Raw genomic sequence first — 23,769 nt, 5'->3', positions numbered from 1 at the left:
GTATTTCCCAGAGGCCCTTGCCGCTGGGGTTCTGGATACGAGTGAGGTGCAGCCATTCAGATGCAGTCACCTGGGACTTGAAGGTGGGAGTGAGACATAGCCCCCATTTGTGTTCTTTTTGCTGGCAAGCAAAGTCACGCACATTTTGTTTTGCTGTGCCTGCTCACTAGCCTTCTGTGTGTTGAAAGCAGCGGTGGGTCAGCCACTTGCTGGTGTGGGTTCTAGTGGGCACTTGGGTGGTTCCAGTTGTAGCTGTTGCAGGGACTTCCTGACCATGGTGGCTTCCTGAGGGTGACAGTGGTGCCACAGTTCTGGAGTTGGGGGCAGGAACAGTAACTTCCCATTTGGCAGAGGGCTTCCTGGTGGTAGAAGGCCTCTGCTCTGTTGGCGGCTGGCTTCTGCAGAGCAGTGGTGAGGTCATCCTGGAAAGGTTACACCCAGAGCCTGTCTCTTCAACCCTCCCAGTAATGCTGTGAGCCGTGTAATGCCTTGTGATAAGCCCCTTTCTGCTGAAACTAGCTGGAATGGATTCTGTTCTTTGCAATGGAGCCCTGTCTGATATACCATGGGAGTACTTATTTGCAATATTAAATATAGTTTCTGATTAGAAAGATTTTAAGGCAAGAGAAGTTGCTATCTAAGAAGAGAGGAAAGGTTTATAATGTTTATTGGTAGCAAATTTTTATTCATAGGAGCCAAATCAGGGCTCTTGCCATTTTGGGTATGCGTACAATCCTCTGCGACAGTACCACCAATAAGATTTTAGGGGTGGATGGGAAGCAGAGCTCTGGAGACCCCAACCTTCTCATTAAGCTTGAACTCATCCTAAAACTCAACCCTAAATTCTTAAGCCTGCATGTTGAATTCTTCTTCCACAACCTTTCTAATGATGGATGGCCTCTCCCTGTTCTCTCCCTGCCGTCTCTTTGCTCCCTCCCCTCAGCAGGCGCCCTTCACCACCACCACCCATCCCCCCACCAAACACACACAGGGCCCAGTCCATTTGCAAAGAAAGACTGTGATATAAACAACAAACTACAGTTTCAAAGGAGGAATGATAACAAGATCTGCAGGAGAGTAAATCCCAGGGAGAAAGAATCATTGTTCCCATATGAAAAGCAGGAGAGGGAGAGAGTAATTCATGTGGCAGAGAGAGGCCGATAAGGAGAATGGTCTAGGAACGGGCAAGTCAGTCCTTGTCTGTAGGTCCAGGTTCCACTTCTCTACAATTTAAGATTAGGCGCTACTTGCTCATGCTACAAAATTCAAAGCTAAAAAGGGCACAGAGCAAGTCTCCTGTCATCTCCAAGCCCAGGTTCCTGGTGTCCCCCCCGGAGGCCAGCTCTGGTGGGTTTCTTCCCCAGCTCATTTTCCCAACAGGGCACTTCTGATCCCTGGATTGTGTGGAAGCCTCCAAAATCATGGGGAAGAGCTCCAGAAGGGGGAGAGGAGTCTGTGGTGGTGGGGGGTGGGTGACAGCCAGGATTCCAGACCCACCGGCTGGTGCCTTGCCGAGGGTCTGATCATGCAGCATGGATGGGACACCTGTGGTACCCACCCTCAGCCACATGAGCCTCACGAAACCACTGATTCCCCGGCGGGAGGTAGGCCCACGCCTTTTCCTTTAGCATTATTGTCTGTTAGGTTTTATAATGTTGTGTTTTATTCCCACAGCTTCCCCCTTCAGCTGCAAATTAGAGAATGGGTAGATGTTTGCTTATATATGTCATGTTGTTGTCCTTTCGGGTCCAATGCATCTGAAGCAGGAGACTGTGTTTGTTTTTTAAACTAAGAGAAACACCAAACACCCTCTGCCTAGATGGTGGAGAGCTGCCCCATTAGGAGTTTACACAATAAAACTCTGTGCCAGTTATAGCAGGTATTGAGACCAGGAGAAAGAGAAAGAGAGAGAGAGAGGAAACCTGAATAATCCTTTGGCAATTCTGAGTGTGACACAAGATTCTCTTCCTTCTTAGCAATTCTGTGCCTCATTCCTGATAATTTTAGGGTCTGCTGTGTCTCTTGCTACGAGCATTAGCATCAGCAGCTTTCAAAATGACTTACCAGTTAACCCCTCCAGAAATCTTAAGACATTATTCTTTTCGTCTCCAAATTTCCCATCTCTAAGCCTTCTAATTCTCCTTCAAATTTCCATCTGTAAAGTTAATACAATCCAATAAGAAAATAATGTCCTCTTGAGACGTTGACATGCTCAGAGCCATTTTATCCTGCCCTAAAGCCTGGAAAGTTTGAATTTTCCTTAGGATAAAAAAGTAAGAAATAATAGAATAATTCACTGTACTGTAACAATTAAATCCATCAATTCAACATTGCGCATTGGTAAATATAATGCTCGCAACAACCAAAGTCTCCCATGTATTGACAGACAAAAACAAAGTTATAAATCTAAACCTCCTATTCCGAACCACATTCCTAAATGTAAATAAGCATCCAAGCATGTTGCTACATATCTTTACAGAAGCAATTACCAGCAAGCCTTATCAGGGGCTAAGTCGCCAACACACACAACGCTTATCTGCTACGCCCTCTACTGGACAGAGTACACAAGGCAAGTCACATTATTTCCAATTAATTTTTGGCATCATCACGCTGCATCTGCTTTAGGAATGCAAGGCGTGAAATTTATAGTAGCAGGTTTAATATTTCACCCAGCCAAAATTATTTCGCTACAAAGACTTACCTTTGGTGAAATATTTTGGGTTGGATTTTTTTTAATACATGGATTGCTTCTCTCCCTCTTGCAACCCACCGTCCAAACTCTCAAGCTGTCACCAAACTCAGTACGTGGCAGGAATAATTTCATGCTGAGTAAAATGTGTTTAATTTTAGATCCTGTAAGAATAATTACTTAGCATAATGCCACTTAAAATGTATTTCTATCTGCAAATGCTAATGAAGCTACAAAAACCTGAATCATCTTTGGAAAGAATTAGGGTATTAAGGGTGCTCGTCTTCACTCCTTCTTCTCCTGTAGGGACTGCCTCAAGACAGAAGCCGGACCAGAGGAATGATCCGAGACCAGATCCCGCTGTCTTCAAACCAGGTGTGAGTCCAGTGGCTTCTCGGGGCATTTCCTCCCACAGACCTCTGCTGAGGCTCCGCAAGAGGCTGGAAACAGGGCGTCGGGCCCTCGGAGATGCCCCCACTCAGTGGACAGCCACGCGGGAGTCCCCACGCAGGGCCAACGAGGACCACCCACCCTACTGGCGAGGCTGGCTGCAGGCCTGTGGCCTCTGGCCTTAGGGGTCTTGTCTCTTTGATCATTGGTGCGCCCAAGTCGTGAAGACAGCCGTTCTACCTATTGCTCATCTTGAGGCTTAACACAGTAAACAAAGAATGACAAGGAGTAAGAGGGAAAAGGAGTGCTTTGCCTTAAAAAAATTGTTTTAACCCTTTTTGAAATAATTTTAGAATTATAGAAAAGTCGCAAAAATAGTTCAAAGTTCCTGTATACCCTTCACTCGATCTCACCGAATTTAATATCTTACATGACTGCTAGTACAATTATCAAAACCAGGACACTAACGTCAGTGCAACACTATTAACTACACTCAGATTTTAATTCTGATTTCACCAGTGTTTCCACTAATACATTTTTCTGTGCTAGGGTCCAACCCAGGGTGCCAACTGCCCTTCGTCGTCACGTCTCCTCAGGCCCCTTCGCTCTGGGACCTTCTCTTTCCCGACTTTGACACTTTTGAAGAGCACTGGTCAGGCATTTCACAGAATGTCCCTCAAATTGGGTTCGTGTGACGTTTCCTTGTGGTTAAACTGAAGTTGCCCATTTTTGGCAAGAATACCACAGAAGCGCAGATTCCATCTCATTGCTTTGTGGAAGTGGGACCTGTCCTTTTCCAGCAATGAAGCTGGGCAAGGGCACGAGCTGAAGGCCCGGACCGGTCATGCACCCCTGGGAACCCGAGAGCTGGGCACGGAACCTCGGGCGCGCGGCTCGCCTCGCTCCGGGTCCCTCCTGCCTCGTTCCCGTGGGGGCGGCGGGAGAACGAGGGCATTGCTTCGCTCCAGGCAGACAGCGAGCGCCAGCAGCCCCGCGCCACCGAGGTCCGCGGCCGCGAGGAGGAGCCGAGGGCGGCGCTGTCGTGCAGGGGGCCCGTGGGGACAGAGGGGCGCCCAGAAGGGCGGGCGAGCCGCGGGTCTGCGGGTCTGGCAGCCCTTTGTGTTTCGGCGGGCTCTGGATCACCCGAGAAAGACGCAGGCAGGCCCCGGTGGGAACCGGCTGACTCGTGCTGGGGGGGCAGACGTTTCTGAGCGCCGTCCCAAGCAGAGGCAGTTTCCATTTCCTCCGCGCGGTTAGACGTGGTGGTGAGAAAGGACCTGGGGCAGATTTTGAGGACCTCCATTTTGGCTTTCTCCCCCTAGAATGGAAGCTGCGTCGGGGACAGGCCCTGCTCTGTCTGGCTCCCCTCCCCCTCTCAAAGCCTAGGTCCCGGCCTGGCCCATTGTAGGAGCACAGAAAATGTTTGGTTAAATTAATACAAAGATAAGTGAGTGAATGGAGTACTCATTAACAAAAATACTGCTGGGCACTCCGCTCATCCCCACCTGGAAACCCACGACCCCGGCCCCAGCGTGGCCTCGGAGCCCAGCAGCGGCCCTGAGCGCCGACTCCAGCCTTTCCGCCCGTGCTCGTCCTGCAAGTGCCTGGAGAGGCTGAGCTGGGACAGGGCTGTTCTGTGAGAGGCTCCTGGGACCAAAGGAATCCACCCTGCTCGGGGGAGGTAGAGTCAGACTAAATGCACAGACAGACGGCAAAATCTAAGTTTGGGGAGAGGAGGCAAAGAATGTTGAAGCCGCCTTCCGGGCGGCCGCGGCTCGGGCAACAGCGGAAGGAGGCAGGATGGCATGGTGACGGGAGGGGGGATGGCATGGTGACGGGAGGGCAGGATGGCATGGTGACGGGAGGGCAGGATGGCATGGTGACGGGAGGAGAGGATGGCATGGTGACGGGAGGGGAGGATGGCATGGTGACGGGAGGGGGGATGGCATGATGACGGGAGGGCGGGATGGCATGGTGACGGGAGGGCGGGATGGCATGGTCACGGGAGGGGGATGGCATGGTGACGGGAGGGGGGATGGCATGGTGACGGGAGGGGGGATGGCATGGTGACAGGTCGCACAGAATGGATTTTCCCCGGGGCGGGGGGCAGTGTGCAATCGCAGGTTGAGACGTGTTTCCTTTATTGATGGGACTGATTTCATTTCTTCATCTGCTCAGTGCTTCTTGGTTACTCTTAGAATTGCCGGGTTTCCATATAATTTAAATAACACTTTATAATTATCACTATAGTTTAAATCGAGTTATTTAAGTTTTCCAGATGCATATTTAGTGAGGACTTTTTAAAACATACAAGAGAGAAGCAAAGCACTAGCAGGCTCTGAATTCTTACTTACTCGGGTTTACAGAGTAGATGAGAAGCGGTTTTACTGGCATATGAATGAAAACAGCCAGCACTGTGACAGGTGCCACTACCGCACACTGTTCAATGCACTTTATATGCAGCAACCCATTTCGTCCTTACAGACGCACCCTCAGGTCAGTGTGTTATACGCCGGTTCCACAGAAAAGGAAGCTAACGCACACAGACACTTCCAAGTCATCCAGCTGGCAGGAGGCAGGGCTGGGGTCTAGCTCTAACCACTACATGACCTGGTGCTTCTAGTGCCATCTAGAAGGCCTGTGCTTTCTGGAACAGCCTGTAACCTGGGAACGTGAGTGGAAGAGTTGGGAAGGACTAGGTTTCCACTCTTTGCTCTTTTAGGACAAAAAGAACACAGCAGGCGCACGTCCCGGCGTGCGCTTCTTCAGGCACGCCGTGAGAAGCGGGGCCGCGCTCCCTGCGGGGTGGCCGGGGAGCGCCTGCAGGAGACTGCACGAGGCAGGAGCCTCAGGGAGCGGGCGAAGGTGTTTGCTCCAGTACTTGTTTATCCAGGAGCATTTTATTAAAACGAACATCGAATCTCCATCTTAGCAAAATTTCAAGCAGGTCACATGCTTCACAGGACAGTCTAAGAACAATTATTACGAAAGCTCATGGAATTGCTTTAAAACAAAGTTCTGGTTGGTCTGATTCTTGTAAAGGTTCACACGCTTGCTGTGTACAAATTAGCTGACAATATTCAACAGGTTTAGGCTCAGTAGATCATCTGTTTGTTCACAAGGGGGCACGGAAAAGGAAAACGGTGTTGTCTGTTAGCATCAGAAGGAGCCTTTGCCTCATGAGCAATATCAAATTTAGTTACCTCCCAAAAATGAAAGGTCAAATTACTTCCAACTCTGACAGGAAATGCAGGACATTTAGATGGTTTCTGATCACTGAAGCCATTCAATGGATACCGAATGGGATTAGTTGTCATAACAACAACAATAATTATTATTATTGTTATATATTTTTACAAATCACACATATGACTCACATAGTTAAAACTAGACAAAGAGGCCCCCTGCCCTTCTGGACACTGTTAGAAATTTTTCATAGTGTGGCGGAAGCAAACAGGAGGATCGTGAACACTGGCTCTAGGTGGTCTTGGTTTCTGTGAGGAGAAGCCCAACTCCTGAATCGGTGACCTTCCCTGTGGGGCTGGGACACACTTCCTTCTGCAAAACATGGATGTGCTTACATGTTTGAAGCCTGCGTGGGAAGAGAAGGCATGCATAAACCAGCGCAGGCTTTCTCAAGGGAGCTCTCAGTAGCTGATTCAGCTGGAATGTAATTTATGCTAATAAGTTCCTAGATTTCAAAGTGACTTTTTCTTATCACACTAAAACCTTTTAATTTGGATGTATATTCCTTAGTCTAAGTGGTTAGAGAAATTTTCTGTCAAAAGCCAGAGATACAACTGGCCCTGTCTAAAAAGGAAAGGAAAAAGAAATTATATTTCAGAGGTTTGGAGGAGGGGAAGAAAGATCGATGCATGGCTTTTAAATAATTTCCTAAGACATAGTTCTTGATTTCACACACCACTCACTTCTAGAAAAGTCTACCATAATTTTAAGATGGCCACATTACTTGGAGACTTTAATGTGACACAGCGTTGACAGTGAAATGTAGCTGGTTTCATTGAACTGTGCTGCACGAGGCGGAAGTACACCAGACTGAGCCGCGGGCTCAGGTTCTAGTCCCAGCTCTGCCACCACCTAGCTGTGTGACATTAATCAAGTCTCTGACTCACTGTAGGCCTCAGTTTCTTCATTTATCAAACTACATTAGTCATGCTACTTATACCAGATGATCCCTTACTAACCTTTTTGGTGGCTTTCAAATTTACTTTTTACTATGACCAACAATAAGTACATTTTATGTTGTGACCCAGTACACATACATTTATAGATTTATTCGTGAATGTTTTAGATATGTACAAATACACACAGAGTGTGAGGCATATGTTACACACTCATACATGAAATGAAACTAAAAATTTCTTGAAACCGTACTTACCCTTGCTGCCTCAGATGCGGCACGATAGTTTCCATTTCATCTCATTAACAAAACGCTGGTCAATTTCCACTAAGCTGGCTTCATGACCCAGTTTGACAATCACCGTAACTAGGCACAATCCTGCACCTCGAGGGACTGGCTCCCGGTGACTGCAGGTGACTGCAGAGGTTAATGGTTAAAATTCTGATCATTGAAAGAAAAATATAAAACTGTGTAGGTGCAGGCCCACATATTGAAGGAATAGGCGACAATTTTAGTGAAAAATTGTGACACACTAAATAAAAACAACCACTAAGTACAAGCTCTATCATGGAACTTACCCCTTTTTGTTTTTTTTTAAAAGATTTTATTTTTCCTTTTTCTCCCCAAAGCCCGCCGGTACATAGTTGTGCATTTTTAGTTGTCGGCCCTTCTAGTTGTGGCATGTGGGAGGCTGTCTCAGCGTGGCCTGTTGAGTGGTGCCATGTCCGCGCCCAGGATCCGAACTGGGAAACCCTGGGCCGCCGAAGCGGAGCGCACGAACTTAACCACTCGGCCACGGGGCCGGCCCCATGAACTTACCCGTTTTAAGCTCTGAACTTGATAATAACTGAACTTTGGTTTTTCCTTCTTCTAGAAGCAAAACTTTTTTTCAAATTCCTCTCATCCGTTAGACCGGCTTTTGACTCTTCGGTCAAAGGAACCCTAGTGTTTTGATAAGTGGATCAGCTTCTCTTTATAAACAACCCCTTTTAAAGTTTCTGTCACTTTTGCTAGAGTATTTTAAAAGAGCCTTTGATTTTTTTTTATATTAACTTTTAAAACCACGGTGAATAATAAAACAATTATATAACGTTTTCCTTCCATTTTGAAAACCTATTTTGAGGGAAGATACTAAAGAGTCGTCTAGTCCCTGTATCCTTTACCCGTCCTCAAATCCCCAGTGGGCCATCTGTTGCAGTTTTTGAGTTCAAGTCCTGGTGTGCCAGGGTGTTACAGGGATTTCTGTGCCTCAGATGATGCTCGTGGATCCAGGGAATCATCAATATGCAGGGGATTCATTTAGGCTCCATCACACCATAATGCAAGGATGAGAAAACTGGATCTGATTCCCGAGCAGTGTTCCCTTTCTGGCTTTAATCACACGTACTTTCGCATATAAGCGACAACCACAGGTTTTAACGGTATTTCCAACAGTTCAACCAGCTAGGGAATATTTCATTTAGATGAGAGAAATCTCAAAATATCTTTTTTAAAAGGTTACATTACAGAATAACCCCCTTTAGGTAATACTTCTAAATAGAAGATGATTATGGTTTGTTTGTATATTTTAAAAAACAGGACATAATCTCCATTCACTAGTTTATAATATATAACATAGAATGAACTTACCAATATAAAGATTGTATTCCTTCCATCATACTTTTCCCCTGGGAACTACTTATACAGATTTATAACCAATTCTAAACAATTAAAATTGTGAAAGAGTTTTAAATCTGGCTTGTTTCCAATTGTCTTTTATTAGACCTTTGACACCAACCTCATCTGAGGGCAACTATGCACAGAAAGACTGGAGGCCGCTCGTGGGCTCTGGGAGGTTGGGTCACTGGGACAGGAATGTGGCCCAGTTATTTGCCTTTGTGTTCTTGATCTGTATCTTGAAACTTTCTCAGCCTTATCAACTTTTCTAAAATCATCACTGTATCTCTATTGCTGACAAGTAACGCTCATCAATAACGCTTTGGATCTGCGGAAAAGGTCCAGATAACTCCACTTACAGGTCAATAATTGCTGCCTTGTGTTTACCGCTTTGGAACTTCTCCTCATCTCTCCCCCTCACCTTCGTTTTTTTTGCAATATGACATAAGCTAGTCTTCTTAGTACATACAATTCCCACCAAATATGTTACACTGTTGAAGAACAAACAGATTTTTTTTTCTTCAGAAAAACTTCTTTCTTAAGATACATTACTATTAGTTTCCTTTCCGATATCCAGGTAGGCACATTGCGCTATTCCTGAGGCCTTTTTTATACCATCCATGCTGATCCAAATCAAACAGACCTTTAGAGGGTACTGACAATGACGTCTTCATTGACTATGATCGCTGCTACAGCTTTAGCTCCCTGTTTGCTCTGTAATACTGTGCCAAGATCTTGGCCTTTAGATGTTCCCAGAATCTCTGGAAACATTACTTATTTGTTTGTGAGTATAAACTTTAGAACATTTTTGCATCCACAACAAAATATGAGATGAACAAAGCAGTGTGGATTGTTTTCTTCAGGGCAGAATTATTTTCTTTACCTAACCATAGGACTTGGAGTCAGCTAGAAGAACAGAATTTTAAGTAATACCCCACATTTGTGCATTTATAAAATATCCCAGAATTAAAACAGAGTAAAAGGATTTGCTGTAACAGGATCTTTTTTTTTTAACATTTGGTATTAAAATTTTTTCTGATTATTAAAAGTATTAACATTTTTAAATTCTGAGGGATATTGTTGGGACCTATGATTAAGGACTCACATTGTTTGACTTTTAAAATATAAATTTAAAACACTGCTTTTCATATCCTTGCCTGGTGACTTAAAGAAATCAGCAGGGTATCATAAAATACTCCTAGTACTCAAAATGGCTTTAATTAAATATCATAAAGGCTAACATCATGGTTCTATCATAAGAAAATCCTAAGAATATGGACAGAAATAACTTTTCACAATTTCTATTTGAAAATTTCAAGATAGTATCCTAGTAATTGATTCCCTTCTATTTTGGCTGCATTTTGAATAATAGAACAAAAGTATTTTTTAAATAATGGCCCCTTTGAACAAACAAAGAAAAGAAGAAAGTCAATAACAAGAACCACGCATACCTCCCATCAGGAGAACAGGGCTGGGAGGTTTGTCAGAGAACGCGGGCCACATCCCCGCCTCCACCACCCTGCAGTGTGCACTGGCCTCTGGGCCGGACAGGAGGCCACGGCAGCCTGTGGAGAGGCAGACAGTTTTGCTGGCTCCCACTTGTTCCTCAGGCCAAAGTCCAGGCAGAAGTTGGCCTTATGGGGTTCCTGTCGTCCTGCCAACACACGGCACTCCAGGGACACTGCTAGGAGAAAGCTGGCCAAATCCTGCATCAGAAGTCACCTCCTTCACGTTCTCTTCCATGGCGGGGCTTAGACTACAGGAGACCCCTTCTGCCAGATTTTGTGGTGTTTGTGCACTAGCCAAGGAAAAGTAAGAGAAGGAAAAAGAAAGCAGCTTGTTCAACCTCACAAATAGAAAGGAGAGAATTCTTCAAAGTAGTTGATCTGGGAATGAAGCCCAACATTCCAAAATCTCAGCTCAGTTTGCTATTTTTTCATTTACTCACGGTCTTTAGAAGTTTAAATAATCATGATCCTACCTACTCTGAGCCGTCATATCATTACTTTCTCAAAGAGAGCGTGGTCCAAAGCTATTGTTGCACAAATACAGAACAATTCACGCACCATTTGACAACAGTCAACACACAAAGCATATTCAGACATATTATGTAGCGTCACAGTATACACAAATTTGAAAAGCAGATACTCTCAAAAAAAGGCCTTTACTGGCCATTCTTAAAGCCGTAAACAGGAACTATTACTTCTAATAAGGTTCCTCCGATACCACATGTATGTGTAGATGCTCAAATGAATATTTACATGCATACACGTGGATGTTCAGAAACAGACGTGACGTCTCACACATGCACGCAGTCTCCTTTCTGAACCAATAAAGACGGCACTTTTTCCAGGGAATGTTTATTTGAATTTTATTGTACTTTTTTTTAAGCGGAAATCATAATCTTACATAATTTCTTTCAAATGGATAAACTTAAGACAATTTATCAATGCTTCCTTAAATTTTTACACCACACTGAACTCCAACAGGTTTTTGTTTTAAGGTAAACCAGGTTTTTGGTTCTTCCCTGTGGAGAAGTTACTTTCAAGTCAGTGAAAGTTCTTGGCCCATGATTAAAAGTCTTTGCCAATTAGTACTCAACAACTTCAATTCATTTTTTTCTGGTTCAAGATGAGTAGGAGCCTAATAAGGCTGTGATAAAAGGGCAAAAGGCACTGAGAGCCAAAAGCGGATTAATGAGCTCCTCCATTTATTTGTCTTCCTAACAGCTGAACTGTTACAACTATTGACACTCTTCAAAAGGTCCCGCTCTGAACCCCGTCCAGGCACTGCAGGCTCCAGTGGACATCTTCAAACCCAGAGAATGCGGGGCAAGGGCTTCCCCTGTGTGATGCCAAAACCAACAAAGCCCCACGGATCAGGTAATGAAACTTCAGCTTTTCCCCTTTGAGATTTATTTACTGGCAGCTGACAAGGGGCAAATTCAGCTCGAATTGTGCAGTCAAGGCCCTGTCAAGCTTTTCGAGCCACCCTTGTCTTGAAGCACCTTCATGACTGGCATTTCACTCAAAAGCCCTCGGCACTGGTCCTTAACAGCTTATGACATCACAAAGGACACTCCAGACAGATGCCTACATGGCATCCTGCAGCATTTTAAAAGAGAATTAGTGGTTTTAATTATGGTCGTAGTATGAAAGGGAACCATGCAAGCTCCACAGGAGACCTTTGATCAGACCCTTTTGCTAGTACAATGCCACGGAACTGTGACTATTCCTGGTAAGGGGCCTTTTCTTGCTGAATGACTCACCAGTGATCTTTGAATGCAGACAGGCTTCTACCCCTCCCTCTTCATTAGTGAGCATTTCTATACAGTGCTTGGAGTCTAGGAGCTCCACAACTGGGCGAAAGAATCCCCACCGATTCTGCCCTTTCCTTAGGAAGTGCTGAAGCACTCGGACTGACTTTATTCATTAAAACAAGTTGCTATTAATTAACTGTCATAATAAAATAAAGAACTATTATTTGCATTTCTTACTATGTTCTCTTTAGTAATATGTATAAAAGATGCTTGTAACAGAAATGAATTCATTGAACCACTTCCCCGTCCCCTCCCCCCAATCTCCACCGTTTTTTTTCCTTTTGGCAGCAGGAGCTGCCTAATTATTGGGCCAAGATTTATGAGCCCAAATAGAAGTAAAACACAAATATAAAATTAATTAAGGAAATACAAAATCCTTTTTACTTGCCAATCAGTTTATGCAACTGAGAAAAAAGCAAACAACAAATTAGCTTTAGGTTTTAGTGATTTCAGAGAATTATTTAAGACAATCAAATATACACCTCAACTTTTTTTCAAAGGATCACCCAGTTGTGTTTAGCTTGAAGTGTGAGATTATGTAACAACCACAGACACAAGAGGAAAAAAAAAGAAAAAGAAGCATTCTAACTTGAAGCATAACAAGATTCACTCTTAAAAAAAAAAAAGATTTCACTTTTGGGAAATAGAGAGCGTCTTTGGTCTGGTATTAACGTTTTCAGAATTTAACCTTCAAAACCAATGCCAATAATCAGGGCCCTGTGAAGACTCGCAATTGATGTTTTAAGTGTATGAAAATAGTTCGTTCTCTTCTAGCATCTAATCAAGCACAGTCATTTGGTGGAAGACTGGAGGTGGGAAGCTTTTTGAAAGCGTCTCACTGAGATGCTCGTTTGGTAACGTGGGATGAACAGAGCTCGCATGAACAGCACATCTCAGTCACTAACCCCGTTAAGCAGTGCTGCTGCGCCACGTTACTTTTATTTAGGAGGTGACTCAGTCTTCAATTTTTATACGGTTTCTTTTCTTGGATGAAAGTGTTCGGACTTCAGAATTTTGACACTGAATGAGGAGCGGGTTCTCACGTTTTGCTGTCTCAGACATTTTTCGTATTTCTCAGACTTTGCAGTTCTTTTCTCAGGTGCTTCAGAGCAACTAAAATAGCAGCCAGCTGCGGGTCATTCCGTGCTTTCTGAGTGTAGAGGCGGAAATGTCTGATGGTTTCCGATAACAAGACTTCAGGGTCTGCACCTCCTTCCCGAAGGCGCAGCAGCCGCTCACAGGCGATGGCATAGTTCTTGTGCCAGTTCACTGGGTGTTCCTTTTGTAAGTAGACAATCTCCTTATAAAGCTGGAAAACAGTAAAAATGTTGGTATTCCCTTGTTATCCCTTGACTTTTTTTCAAAAAACAGAGAAATTAATAACATAAGAAAAAAATCGAAGCAGCCTACAGTAAAAATCTAATGGTTACTGGGCCATGCAGAAACGCAAGGACGTTGCTGTAATTATTGCAGTAGCAGGAGGCAAGGACGCTTCATCTAAAACTGCTTCTGGGGTTTTCAGATGTTGCAGAGGGAACCTAAGACACGCTGTGTCAGGACAAAATGCTCCTCCTCCAGAAAGATGTTCTGGAAAGGGATTTAGTTCTAATCATGGAAAGCTGTTTATCAACAGGCAGAAAAGTTGAAACTCTAAATTTAGCTGTTGGGGAAAAAAATAGCTTTCTTTAGAAACTGCATGGAAAAAGAACTTTAAGGAATTTAAATTCCGTCCCTCATTTTTACATAAATTTCTCTCTACATTAAAAAGAACAGTAATAACAATAGCAACAATAAAACAATTTAAACACACCCAGCATCAAGTAGGCTGGGCATAACAGAATGTAAGAGACATCCTTAAAGTGAGATTTTGAAAATCTTCACAGTAACCTACAATTATAATTTTCATAGTTAAAAGTTTGCCCACAGGAATTCAGAATTTTGTTTTTCAATATCAGAGATAATACTAACTGGAAAGAGTTAGAATTTTTCTTTCTTTTTTTTTTTTTGGCGAGGAAGATTTGCCTTGTGCTAACATCCATTGTCAATCTTCCTTTTTTCGCTCCAGGAAGATTGTCCCTGAGCTTACATCTGCACCAGTCTTCCTCCACTTTATATGTGGGATGCTGCCACAGCATGGCTGACAAGTGGAGTAGAACGGCACCTAGGATCCAAACCCGAAAACCCCGGACCACCAAAGCAGAGCACATGGAACTTCTAACCAGTCGGCCATGGGGCTGGCCCCATGAGTTAGAATTTTTGATACTGAATTTTCCAGAGGAACATTTAAAAAATAAACAAAAAAGAAGAACGAATCTGCAAAATGGAATATTACCCTTGCTTACTTGGGAATTTCACAGCCTTCCTGGGGATTATCTATTGAAGGGCAACTCACAGGATCTTGAATCTCCCATGGCCCCATGAGAGCACAGAGCAAGCAGTGGTGCCTTCTCCAGGACAAGTGCCCTCCGGATGAGAACTGTACTCACCACGTCATTTGGGTGACAGGCAGCCAGTCACATTCTCTATTTCCCCAACCCCTACTCCACAGCAGACAAATGCATATCCAACCTATTTCAAAATAGCATCCCATGAAAAAGTCCCCACCCTGTGTCTGACATGCCATTTTGATCTGTAACGACCCTTAGTCTTCAAGGTGCCTTTTAAAGCAATTTTCCCCTTAGTTTCCTTCACTCCATAAAATAGGAAAGAGTCACCTCATGCCTTCACATACATCAAAGCTACTGACAGCCTCCTGCTCTTTTATTTTCTTGGTAAAATAGTCAAAGTTCTCTACCTTTCCTCAGTCTTTTTTCCTTGTTCCGCTGTTTCTCTTGCTGAGCCTCCCTCGGACGAGCGACATGTGTGAGTGCGTGCACACTGCCGACACAGAGGGGTACTCAGGAGCTGCTCAGCTTCCCTACTTTCCTGAGTTTTCAAAATCCTGTTAAGGTTTTGGAGTTCAAAACCGATGCCAGCACTTCAGTGAGCATTTCCCAAATGGCTCAGGACAAAGAGAGGCTCCTCCCGACCTCTTGCTGTAGTCTTTAGGCACTAGAACCAGCAGACTGTCCTTGTGAGGACGCTGTTACTGATGCATCACCGGCACGCTCTGACGGCCTGTCAAGCCACGTGAGCCGCAGCTTGAGAGGCCAGTCGTTTCTCATCACGTGAGTTATATTTCTTCCTGTGTGTGTGTTACTGTGACAGTAGTCTTGGTGGACTATATTCTATTTATTGGGGACATCTTTAACTTATCACATGTATCCTAAAGCTGACAGGGATACTCCCTGCGTCCCCACTACACCTGAACTTAATGTTCTGTACAAGCTATGGAGCGGGATAATGGAAACAGTAACAAAAATATCTTTCACCTCTAAAAAATAATGTTCTTGAAAAACCGGTACTGGGGGGTAGATTTGTGTGGACCCATCAAGTATTTGGCCTCATTTGTCTTGCAAACAATGTCAGACATCTGGAGATGTACGCACAGGAGACACCCATAGAATGTGCTGCAGACTGGCGTTCACAGAGATTAAAGCTCACAAGCCCAAAGGGACAATAATTCAGGAATTAGCTTCCGTAGTGGCCTCACAGCTGACCGTGGAACACATTACTGATCAGAGTATGTCATAGCAGTAAGTCTCAGATTTCTCCCAAATACATACTTGTTTTTCACAGGATCAGAGATAAATAGGACGTGATATGACCAGGATATGAGAGATATTCTATAAAGTTTAAAGTTCACGCTTTTTTAAGAAAAATTCACCAGCTGGAACGGTTAATTGACTCATAGTTTGACGATCAATGGCGGAGGCCTTGAACCCGGACCTCTCGACTGCCAGACAGAGCTCCAGCATGCTGCCTCCTGTCGTTAGTTGCTTGCTGCCCTCAAGGGCGGGCGCCTTGGAGGGCCCTGCCTTGGCCCTGTGGCTCCCTCCTTACAGCCTGTCCTCCTTCCTCCACTCTCTCACGACCCTGCGCCACCACTTGTCTGGCTAGCCCCTTCTGATCATTTAGGATGCCGCTCCAGTGACATCTCCTCTGGAAGCCTCCCCCTCAGCACTCCCCTCTCCAGGAGGGTGTCCCCAGGCACAGCTCTCTGCAGACTCTCCTCCAGTCACAAGCCTGAGCTGAACTGAGCACTTTATCTTCTGTCTCCCTCCCTCACCTGCTGCCTCTTCGATAGCAGGGACAATGCTCGATTGTCTCCACCACAATACTGGGTACAGACTGGGTGGTCAATCAGTGCTCTGTGAGTGAATGAATAAATGAATAAACAATAAACCAATGATCACAAAATTTAGGAGTAAAACCAGTCATCCTGATTGGACATCATGCTATTTTGACTTAGCACCAAACAAGTGCCCAGGCTGAGCAGATCCACAGCAGCCTCAAGAGAGCAGGAATACCTCCTCCACTCACACAGCCAGCCCCTGGGCTCTGCTCTCACTGGTCCCTTGCCAGGACGTCTGTCTCCTACAGAGCAGGCTCCAAGACTCTCCCTGAAGGTGTCTGAAGAGGCTGGTGCTCAAATCGCAGAAGAGCAGGCACTTGTTCAAGCAGAGCTGCGGCAAGCCTCTGCTCACACCCGACTCCATTGGAGGCCTGGCTGCGCAAGAGCTCAGTCTGCCTGGTCTCAGTCTAGTCGGCTTCCTGGGCCACAGTTAGAAGACAGCACCACTGTCCAAGACCCTTGAGGTTTCTCATGAAATCTCAACCAGCTATGGCCCCATCACCGCAGGGCAGCCAGGGCCATGACTTCTGCAGAGAAGGCAACCTGTCAGACTTGGCTTTTTTTAATAAAGCTGATATTTATAAAGCCTATTGCTGTTGTAACAAATAACTACAAATGTAGTGGCTTAAAACAATATAAATTTATTATCTTACACTTCTGGCGTCATAAAATCAAAGTCTTTGCAGAACTAACAGGGCTGTGTTCCTTCTTGAGGCTCTAGGATCTGTTTCTTTGCCCTTTCCGTCTGCAGAGGCTGCCTGCACTGCCCAAGTTGTGACCCCTCCGCCATCTTCCAGGCCAGCTGTGCAGCACCTTCAGATCTTCCTCTCTGACCTCTGCTTGCATCGTCGCATCTTTGACTCTGACCTTCCTGCCTCCTTCTTAGAAGGACCTTTGTGATTACATTGGGCCCACCTGGATAATTTAGGATAATCTCCCCACCTCAGGTTCCTTAAATTAATCACATCTGCAACGTCCCCTTCGCCATGTAAGGTCATCTATTCACAGGTTCTGGAAATTTGGACATGGACATCTTTAGGGGGACCATTATTTGCTGACCACAGCCATTTACTTTAGACATTATTTGTGATACATATGAGTATTTTTCCACTTATAATGCTTTATAATGCCAAATAAATCTGGAAACAAACAAAAAAATTCTACTGTGATATACCCTCTCTCCATCCCAAAGAATCACCCCCACCCTCCTGCCCAATATGACGATATACATAAAAGTATAACCTACGGTGTAGGCGTGAGTGTAGAGCTGGGCTTTCACATCGGAAGGCATACTTGCTGTTTCTGCCAGGTTAAAGATGAAGAACGGTGTTTTCATCCTGGGATTGGGGATGGGTGGGAACCTCTATTAAAATCATGTCAATTTCACATTCAAAGCTAAATCTGCCAGACCTTCCCATTGATAAGGAACATACAAAACCCTTTATTATATTATTTTTCCTTCTCTCATATTCATAGACCTTTACTCTGAACCAATAGCAACCCCTGCTTCCCCCACTGCAAGACACTGCATTCACACTGACTGTCAAATCTTTTAGAAAAAAGCTTATGTTCATCATGACTACTGGACACTGTTTTTCCTCCAGATGTGCATTATTGTTATGCAAGAGCATCTGGGGAGGGAAAGACTTGCTGAGTTGGTCAGCACAAACCTGAAGGTGCCCATTGCAACGGCTCATGCCATGTGTGACCAGTTCTTCAAAGGTGGCTGGGCTCTTTGACCACATGAACTCATCCAAATTGTATTCAGCACACCAATTAAATCAATACCTGCCCGAATAATGACCTGCTTTCTTCTTTTATGTGATTTCTCCCCCAGCTTTCCCGCATTCAATCACAGTGAAGAATTGTGCAAACATATGGTATATCTTTGATCCATTCTTCAAAGCAAGTATTTGTCCCTGTAACTAGACTAATAACTTGTAATATGCTGTTGTTTGACTTTTTAAAAGGCACTACTGCAAAAACTATGCTATATTTATTTTTATAATTGCTATTTTGGAGCTGTATTTCTCGACAACTTTTTACAAACCTCTTTAAACTTAAGCAAACCCTTTATACCATAACTCAATTCTTGGTGCAAAGCTCAGTCCCCAGCCCAGCATGGGCATCAATACATTTTTGCTGACGGAAGTCCTTCATAAGGAATTGGTACCTCTGTCTGTATCAGTGAGGACATTTACATTAATATTTAGGCCAAAGGCTGTTAGTGTTAGATATTTTGATTCTTTTTTATTTTATTTTATTTTAAAGATTTTATTCTTTTCCTTTTTCTCCCCAAAGCCCCCTGGTACATAGTGGTATATTTTACTTGAGTCCTTCTAGATGTGGCATGTGGGACGCTGCCTCAGCGTGGTTTGATGAGCAGTGCCATGTCTGCGCCCAGGATTTGAACTGATGAAACACTGGGCCGCCTGCAGCACAGCGCGTGAACTTAACCATTCGGCCACGGGGCCAGCCCCTATTTTGATTCTTTTAACAGAATGACAGGAACCAAGAAAATCAACAGCATCAACATGAAGTGTTCTGTACAGGAACACAGAGAAGCGCAGCATCCAGCACGTTAACAGGCACATCTCTTTTCATACGTCTGCCTGCTCCATTAGACTGAGCTCCCTGAGAGTGGGAACTGCACCATATTCTCGTGTCGCTCCCACGCCTAGCACAGTGGCTGGCCTCTAGTAAGTCTTCAACAAGGGCTTAAATAGTTAACTAGCACATGACACACGGAGCCAGGGTCCTCATTGCCTTCTCCTCACTCAGGCGCCCTCACTTTGCTTTAGCTGAAGCAGGAGCGCACAGGAGTTACAAGTGCTCCAGAGTCAGACAGATGTGGGTTCTGATAGCTTGTGGCCTTGGACAGGTAACCGCTCCACCTTCAGTTTGTTCTTTTGTAAAATGGGGATGATAATAACTTTTTCACAGGGTTTTGTGAGGATGAAATGAGATCATGCATGTATAACGATTAGTACTATGCCTCAAAGAAAATAATTGATCATAAATGTTATTTTTATTATCACCACTTGCCCCTACTCCCAAAATAGAAAGTGCCACAGGCGACCTCTCTGCTATATTAAAAACAGACTGCAAACATAAAAATGTAGATTAGTCACCTTGCCTGCCACATCTCCTCATTGGCCACAGACTCCCAAGAAGAAGGATCAAACCTGTAGTTACAAGAAAACGGCAACATTTTTCTGTCAGCTACATTTATTGCTATAGACATGTAATCCTGGTTTTATAATCTTGCAAGGCCAATATGCTGGATCTTGAAGTACTGATAGGAAACAAAATAATAAACTTACTCTTCCAGAAAAGTTCAATTGTTAGGAATTTGGGGTTTTGGTAAATGTGTTCTTAATTTGCATAATGAGCCCCAGTGCCTCATGGGAGCAAACAAAGGACTAGTGGGAAGAGGCTGGAGGCATGTGGGGAGCAGCTGTTCCTTAGAACTGTCAGCTGGGCCGTGGTGCAGGGCTAAGGCCTGGGTCACCCTATGGACACAGCTAAGAGCCAACGGGTTGTGAAGCAAAGTGATAAACCTGAAGAGAGGGGACTCCTGGCTTTGAGAAATCATTGTGGGAGCTAGGAAGCTGCTTAAAGAACACTGGCTAAACCATTTACTGGCTTTTTCTTTCTCTTAATTAAAAGTTCTCATTACTTATCTATTTTGACAGAACCGAGATAACGAGTGATGCTGTGTCCCTGAACTGCTGTTGGCTGCTTGGAGGATGGGTGATTTTCTAACTCTCCCCAGATGGTCACAGAGTGCTCTGATGGAAACCTACTTCTCCACCTCTAGCTGGTGCACAGCAGTGCGCTCTGTTTGCTCTCATTGATTCAAAAAGCCTTCGTAGCATTTGTTCATATGGTCTTGCCTGTTGTTCTTGAATTATAAGCAATGATTATCTAATCTTTAAATAACTCCTAATTTTAAAAATAGGCAATAGAAGTACATTTCTTTAGATGATGATTCATTCTCCATATGGGGAAGTGTCAACTTTACATAGAAATGCTTCAGGAAGACTAATCATGCCCAAAACAGCATAACCAGGCTGATGACAAACAACTGTGAGGAAAAGTTACTTAAGTCCCAGTCTTCCCTATAGAGCACTGTCATTCTTGAAGAAAGAGACACATGACAAGTTTATGCAAGTGAAAACTATCATGGGCAACAGAGCGCCTTTTAAAGCGCTTCTGCAGTTCACGAATCTCTTCCACCTTCAGGGTAGGAGATACAGGGTGGGGACGACGTCGCATTGCAAGAGCCGGAGTGGAGGTCACATGCATCTAACTGCTGTGGTGCCCGCAACCACAGCCTCCTTTCCCTCCCATCTTCTCACGGTTCTTCAAACACGAAGACAAGAAATACATGTCCTCTTTCTCTATTATGATACTCTGTGGGAAGCAAATAACAATACTAACAGCTAATAAAAAACAAAACAAAAAATACCAAAAGAAATTAAAAGGCACTTCAAAATTTAGTAAGTTTTTGAGGCACACAAAGCTGCTGTACTCTGATGAAAAATGTAAGTGCTCTTTGTACCTTCCATATTCTTCAGTCCAGTTGTAGATGTTTCTCGTAAGTCGAATCCATTCCTCCGGGTTGAATACAATCTCTGAAGGAACTAGTTTGTCACAAGAACCCCACGGCCACAGTGAAAAGTTCTTTTTCCAGGTTGGGTCACCTTCATGAATTCCTATGCAAACAAATGTTTCTTTTCTATTGAAAATAGAAAAAAAAATTTTTTTAACTTAAAGTTCTAAATGTTAAATACAACTCATGAGGGCCATCCCTCTGAGGACAGGAACAAGACAAGGGTGCCCACTTTCACCACTCCTATTCAACATAGTACTGGAGGTGCTGGCCAGAGCAATTCGGCAGGAAAAAGAAATAAAAGGAATCCAAATAGGTAACGAAGAAGTAAAACTCTCGTTGTTTGCAGACGACATGATCTTATACATAGAAAACCCCAAAGAATCCACAGAAAAACTATTAGAAATAATCAACAACTACAGCAAAGTAGCAGGGTATAAAATTAACGTGCATAAATCAGTAGCATTTCTATACACTAACAATAAACTAACAGAAAAAGAACTCAAGAACTCTATCCCATTCACAATCGCAACGAAAAGAATAAAATACCTTGGGATAAACTTAACCAAGGAAGTGAAGGATCTATACAATGAAAACTACAAGACTTTCTTGAAAGAAATAGGCGATGACATAAAGAGATGGAAAAACATTCCTTGTACATGGATTGGAAGAATAAACATAGTTAAAATGTCCATACTACCTAAAGCAATCTACAGATTCAATGCTATCCCAATCAGAATCCCAAGAACATTCTTCACAGAAATTGAACAAACAATCCTAAAATTCATATGGGGGAACAAAAGACCGCGAATTGCTAAAGCAATCCTGAGCAAGAAAAACAAAGCCGGCGGAATCACAATCCCCGATTTCAAAACATACTACAAAGCTACAGTGATCAAAACAGCATGGTACTGGTACAAAAACAGGTCCACAGATCAATGGAACAGAATTGAAAGCCCAGAGATAAAACCACACATCTATGGACAGCTAATCTTCGACAAAGGAGCAGAGGGCCTACAATGGAGAAAAGAAAGTCTCTTCAACAAATGGTGCTGGGAAAACTGGACAGCCACATGCAAAAGATTGAAAATTGACCATTCTTTTTCACCACACACCAAAATAAACTCAAAATGGATCAAAGTCCTAAAGATTAGGCCTGAGACAATAAGTCTTTTGGAAGAGAATATAGGCAGTACACTCTTTGACATCAGTTTCAAAAGAATCTTTTTGGACACTGCAACTCCTCAGTTGAGGGAAACAATAGAAAGAATAAACAAATGGGACTTCATCAGACTAAAGAGCTTCTTCAAGGCAAGGGAAAACAGAATTGAAACAAAAAAACAGCTCACTAATTGGGAAAAAATATTTACAAGCCACTTATCCGACAAAGGGTTAATCTCCATAATATACAAAGAACTCACACTGCTTAACAACAAAAAAACAAACAACCCGATCAAAAAATGGGCAGAGGACATGAACAGACATTTCTCAAAAGAAGATATGAATATGGCCAATAGACACATGAAAAGATGTTCATCATCGCTAATCATCAGGGAAATGCAAATCAAAACTACACTAAGATATCACCTTACCCCCGTTAGATTGGCAAAAACATCCAAAACCAAGAGCGACAAATGTTGGAGAGGTTGTGGAGAAAGAGGAACCCTCATACACTGTTGGTGGGAATGCAAACTGGTACAGCCACTATGGAAAACAGTATGGAGATTTCTCAAAAAGTTAAAAATAGAAATACCCTATGACCCAGCCATCCCATTACTGGGTATCTATCCTAAGAACCTGATAACAGATATCTCAAGAGTCCGTTGCACCCCTATGTTCATCGCAGCATTATTTACAATAGCCAAGACGTGGAACCAGCCTACATGCCCAGAAACTGATGACTGGATAAAGAAGATGTGGTATATATACACAATGGAATACTACTCAGCCATGAAAAAAGACGAAATTAGCCCATTCACAACAACGTGGATGGACCTCGAGGGTATTATGTTAAGCGAAATAAGTCAGTCAGAGAAAGACGAACTCTATATGACTCCACTCATAGGTGGAAATTAGTATATTGAGAAGGAGATCTGATCGGTGGTTACCAGGGAAAAGGGGGGGTGGGGGGAGGGTACGAAGGGGGAAGTGGTGTACCCACAACATGACTAACAAAAATGTACAACTGAAATCTCACAAGCTTGTAATCTATCATAACATTAATAAAAAAATATATAAATAAAAAATAAATAAATAAATAAATAAATAAACTCATGAGGGGTCATTTTTGACTCCTTAAACCTTGGTTACCAATAAACCATTTGCAAACATTTTGGTTTATTTAAATCTTTCCAAAATAGACTGTTTGAAATTTATATTCATGTAAAAAAGCTGTTTTAGGGGATTGATAACAAGTGCACAGACATAAATGATAAAAGCTGCCTGTTTGTAACATTAATTACTCCGGGACAGGTGCTGTTATAATACAAACTTCTGTGGTTCTGTCTCATGCGTATACATATTATTTGACACCTTTTAAGTCAGCATTGTGTCCCTACTTAGAAGTAGTCTTTCTCAAATTCCCATTGCACTTTATTTTTTTATCTCTTCTTTCATTATTTTATTGTACTTATTCTTTGCATTATAAGTCTTTCTGAGTAGCCCAGAAGCATCCTGAGGATAGGCACTCTCTCTTTGAATTAAGTGAATCTCACATAACATGATG

The 23,769-nt window shown here is 43.5% G+C and overlaps 1 protein-coding gene across 1 annotated transcript in view; it reads right to left on the bottom strand.

Annotated features, from left to right (window-relative positions):
- Positions 1–11,220: 11,220 nt before the first annotated feature.
- The window catches only part of TMEM260 (transmembrane protein 260), a 67,970-nt gene continuing 55,421 nt past the window's right edge, over positions 11,221–23,769 (bottom strand). Inside the window, exons 13-16 of the mRNA XM_023627787.2 lie at positions 20,994–21,170; positions 19,561–19,614; positions 17,676–17,766; positions 11,221–13,504 (exon numbers count right to left, since the gene is read on the bottom strand). Of these exons, the coding sequence (XP_023483555.1) occupies positions 13,250–13,504; positions 17,676–17,766; positions 19,561–19,614; positions 20,994–21,170 (577 nt within the window). The 3' untranslated portion in view covers positions 11,221–13,249. The remainder of the gene's footprint in view (positions 13,505–17,675; positions 17,767–19,560; positions 19,615–20,993; positions 21,171–23,769) is intronic.

This window comes from Equus caballus, chromosome 24 (genome assembly GCF_041296265.1).
Source record: "Equus caballus isolate H_3958 breed thoroughbred chromosome 24, TB-T2T, whole genome shotgun sequence".
In the NCBI taxonomy this organism is placed as follows: domain Eukaryota; kingdom Metazoa; phylum Chordata; class Mammalia; order Perissodactyla; family Equidae; genus Equus; species Equus caballus.
This window is presented reverse-complemented; position numbering and strand designations above follow the sequence as displayed.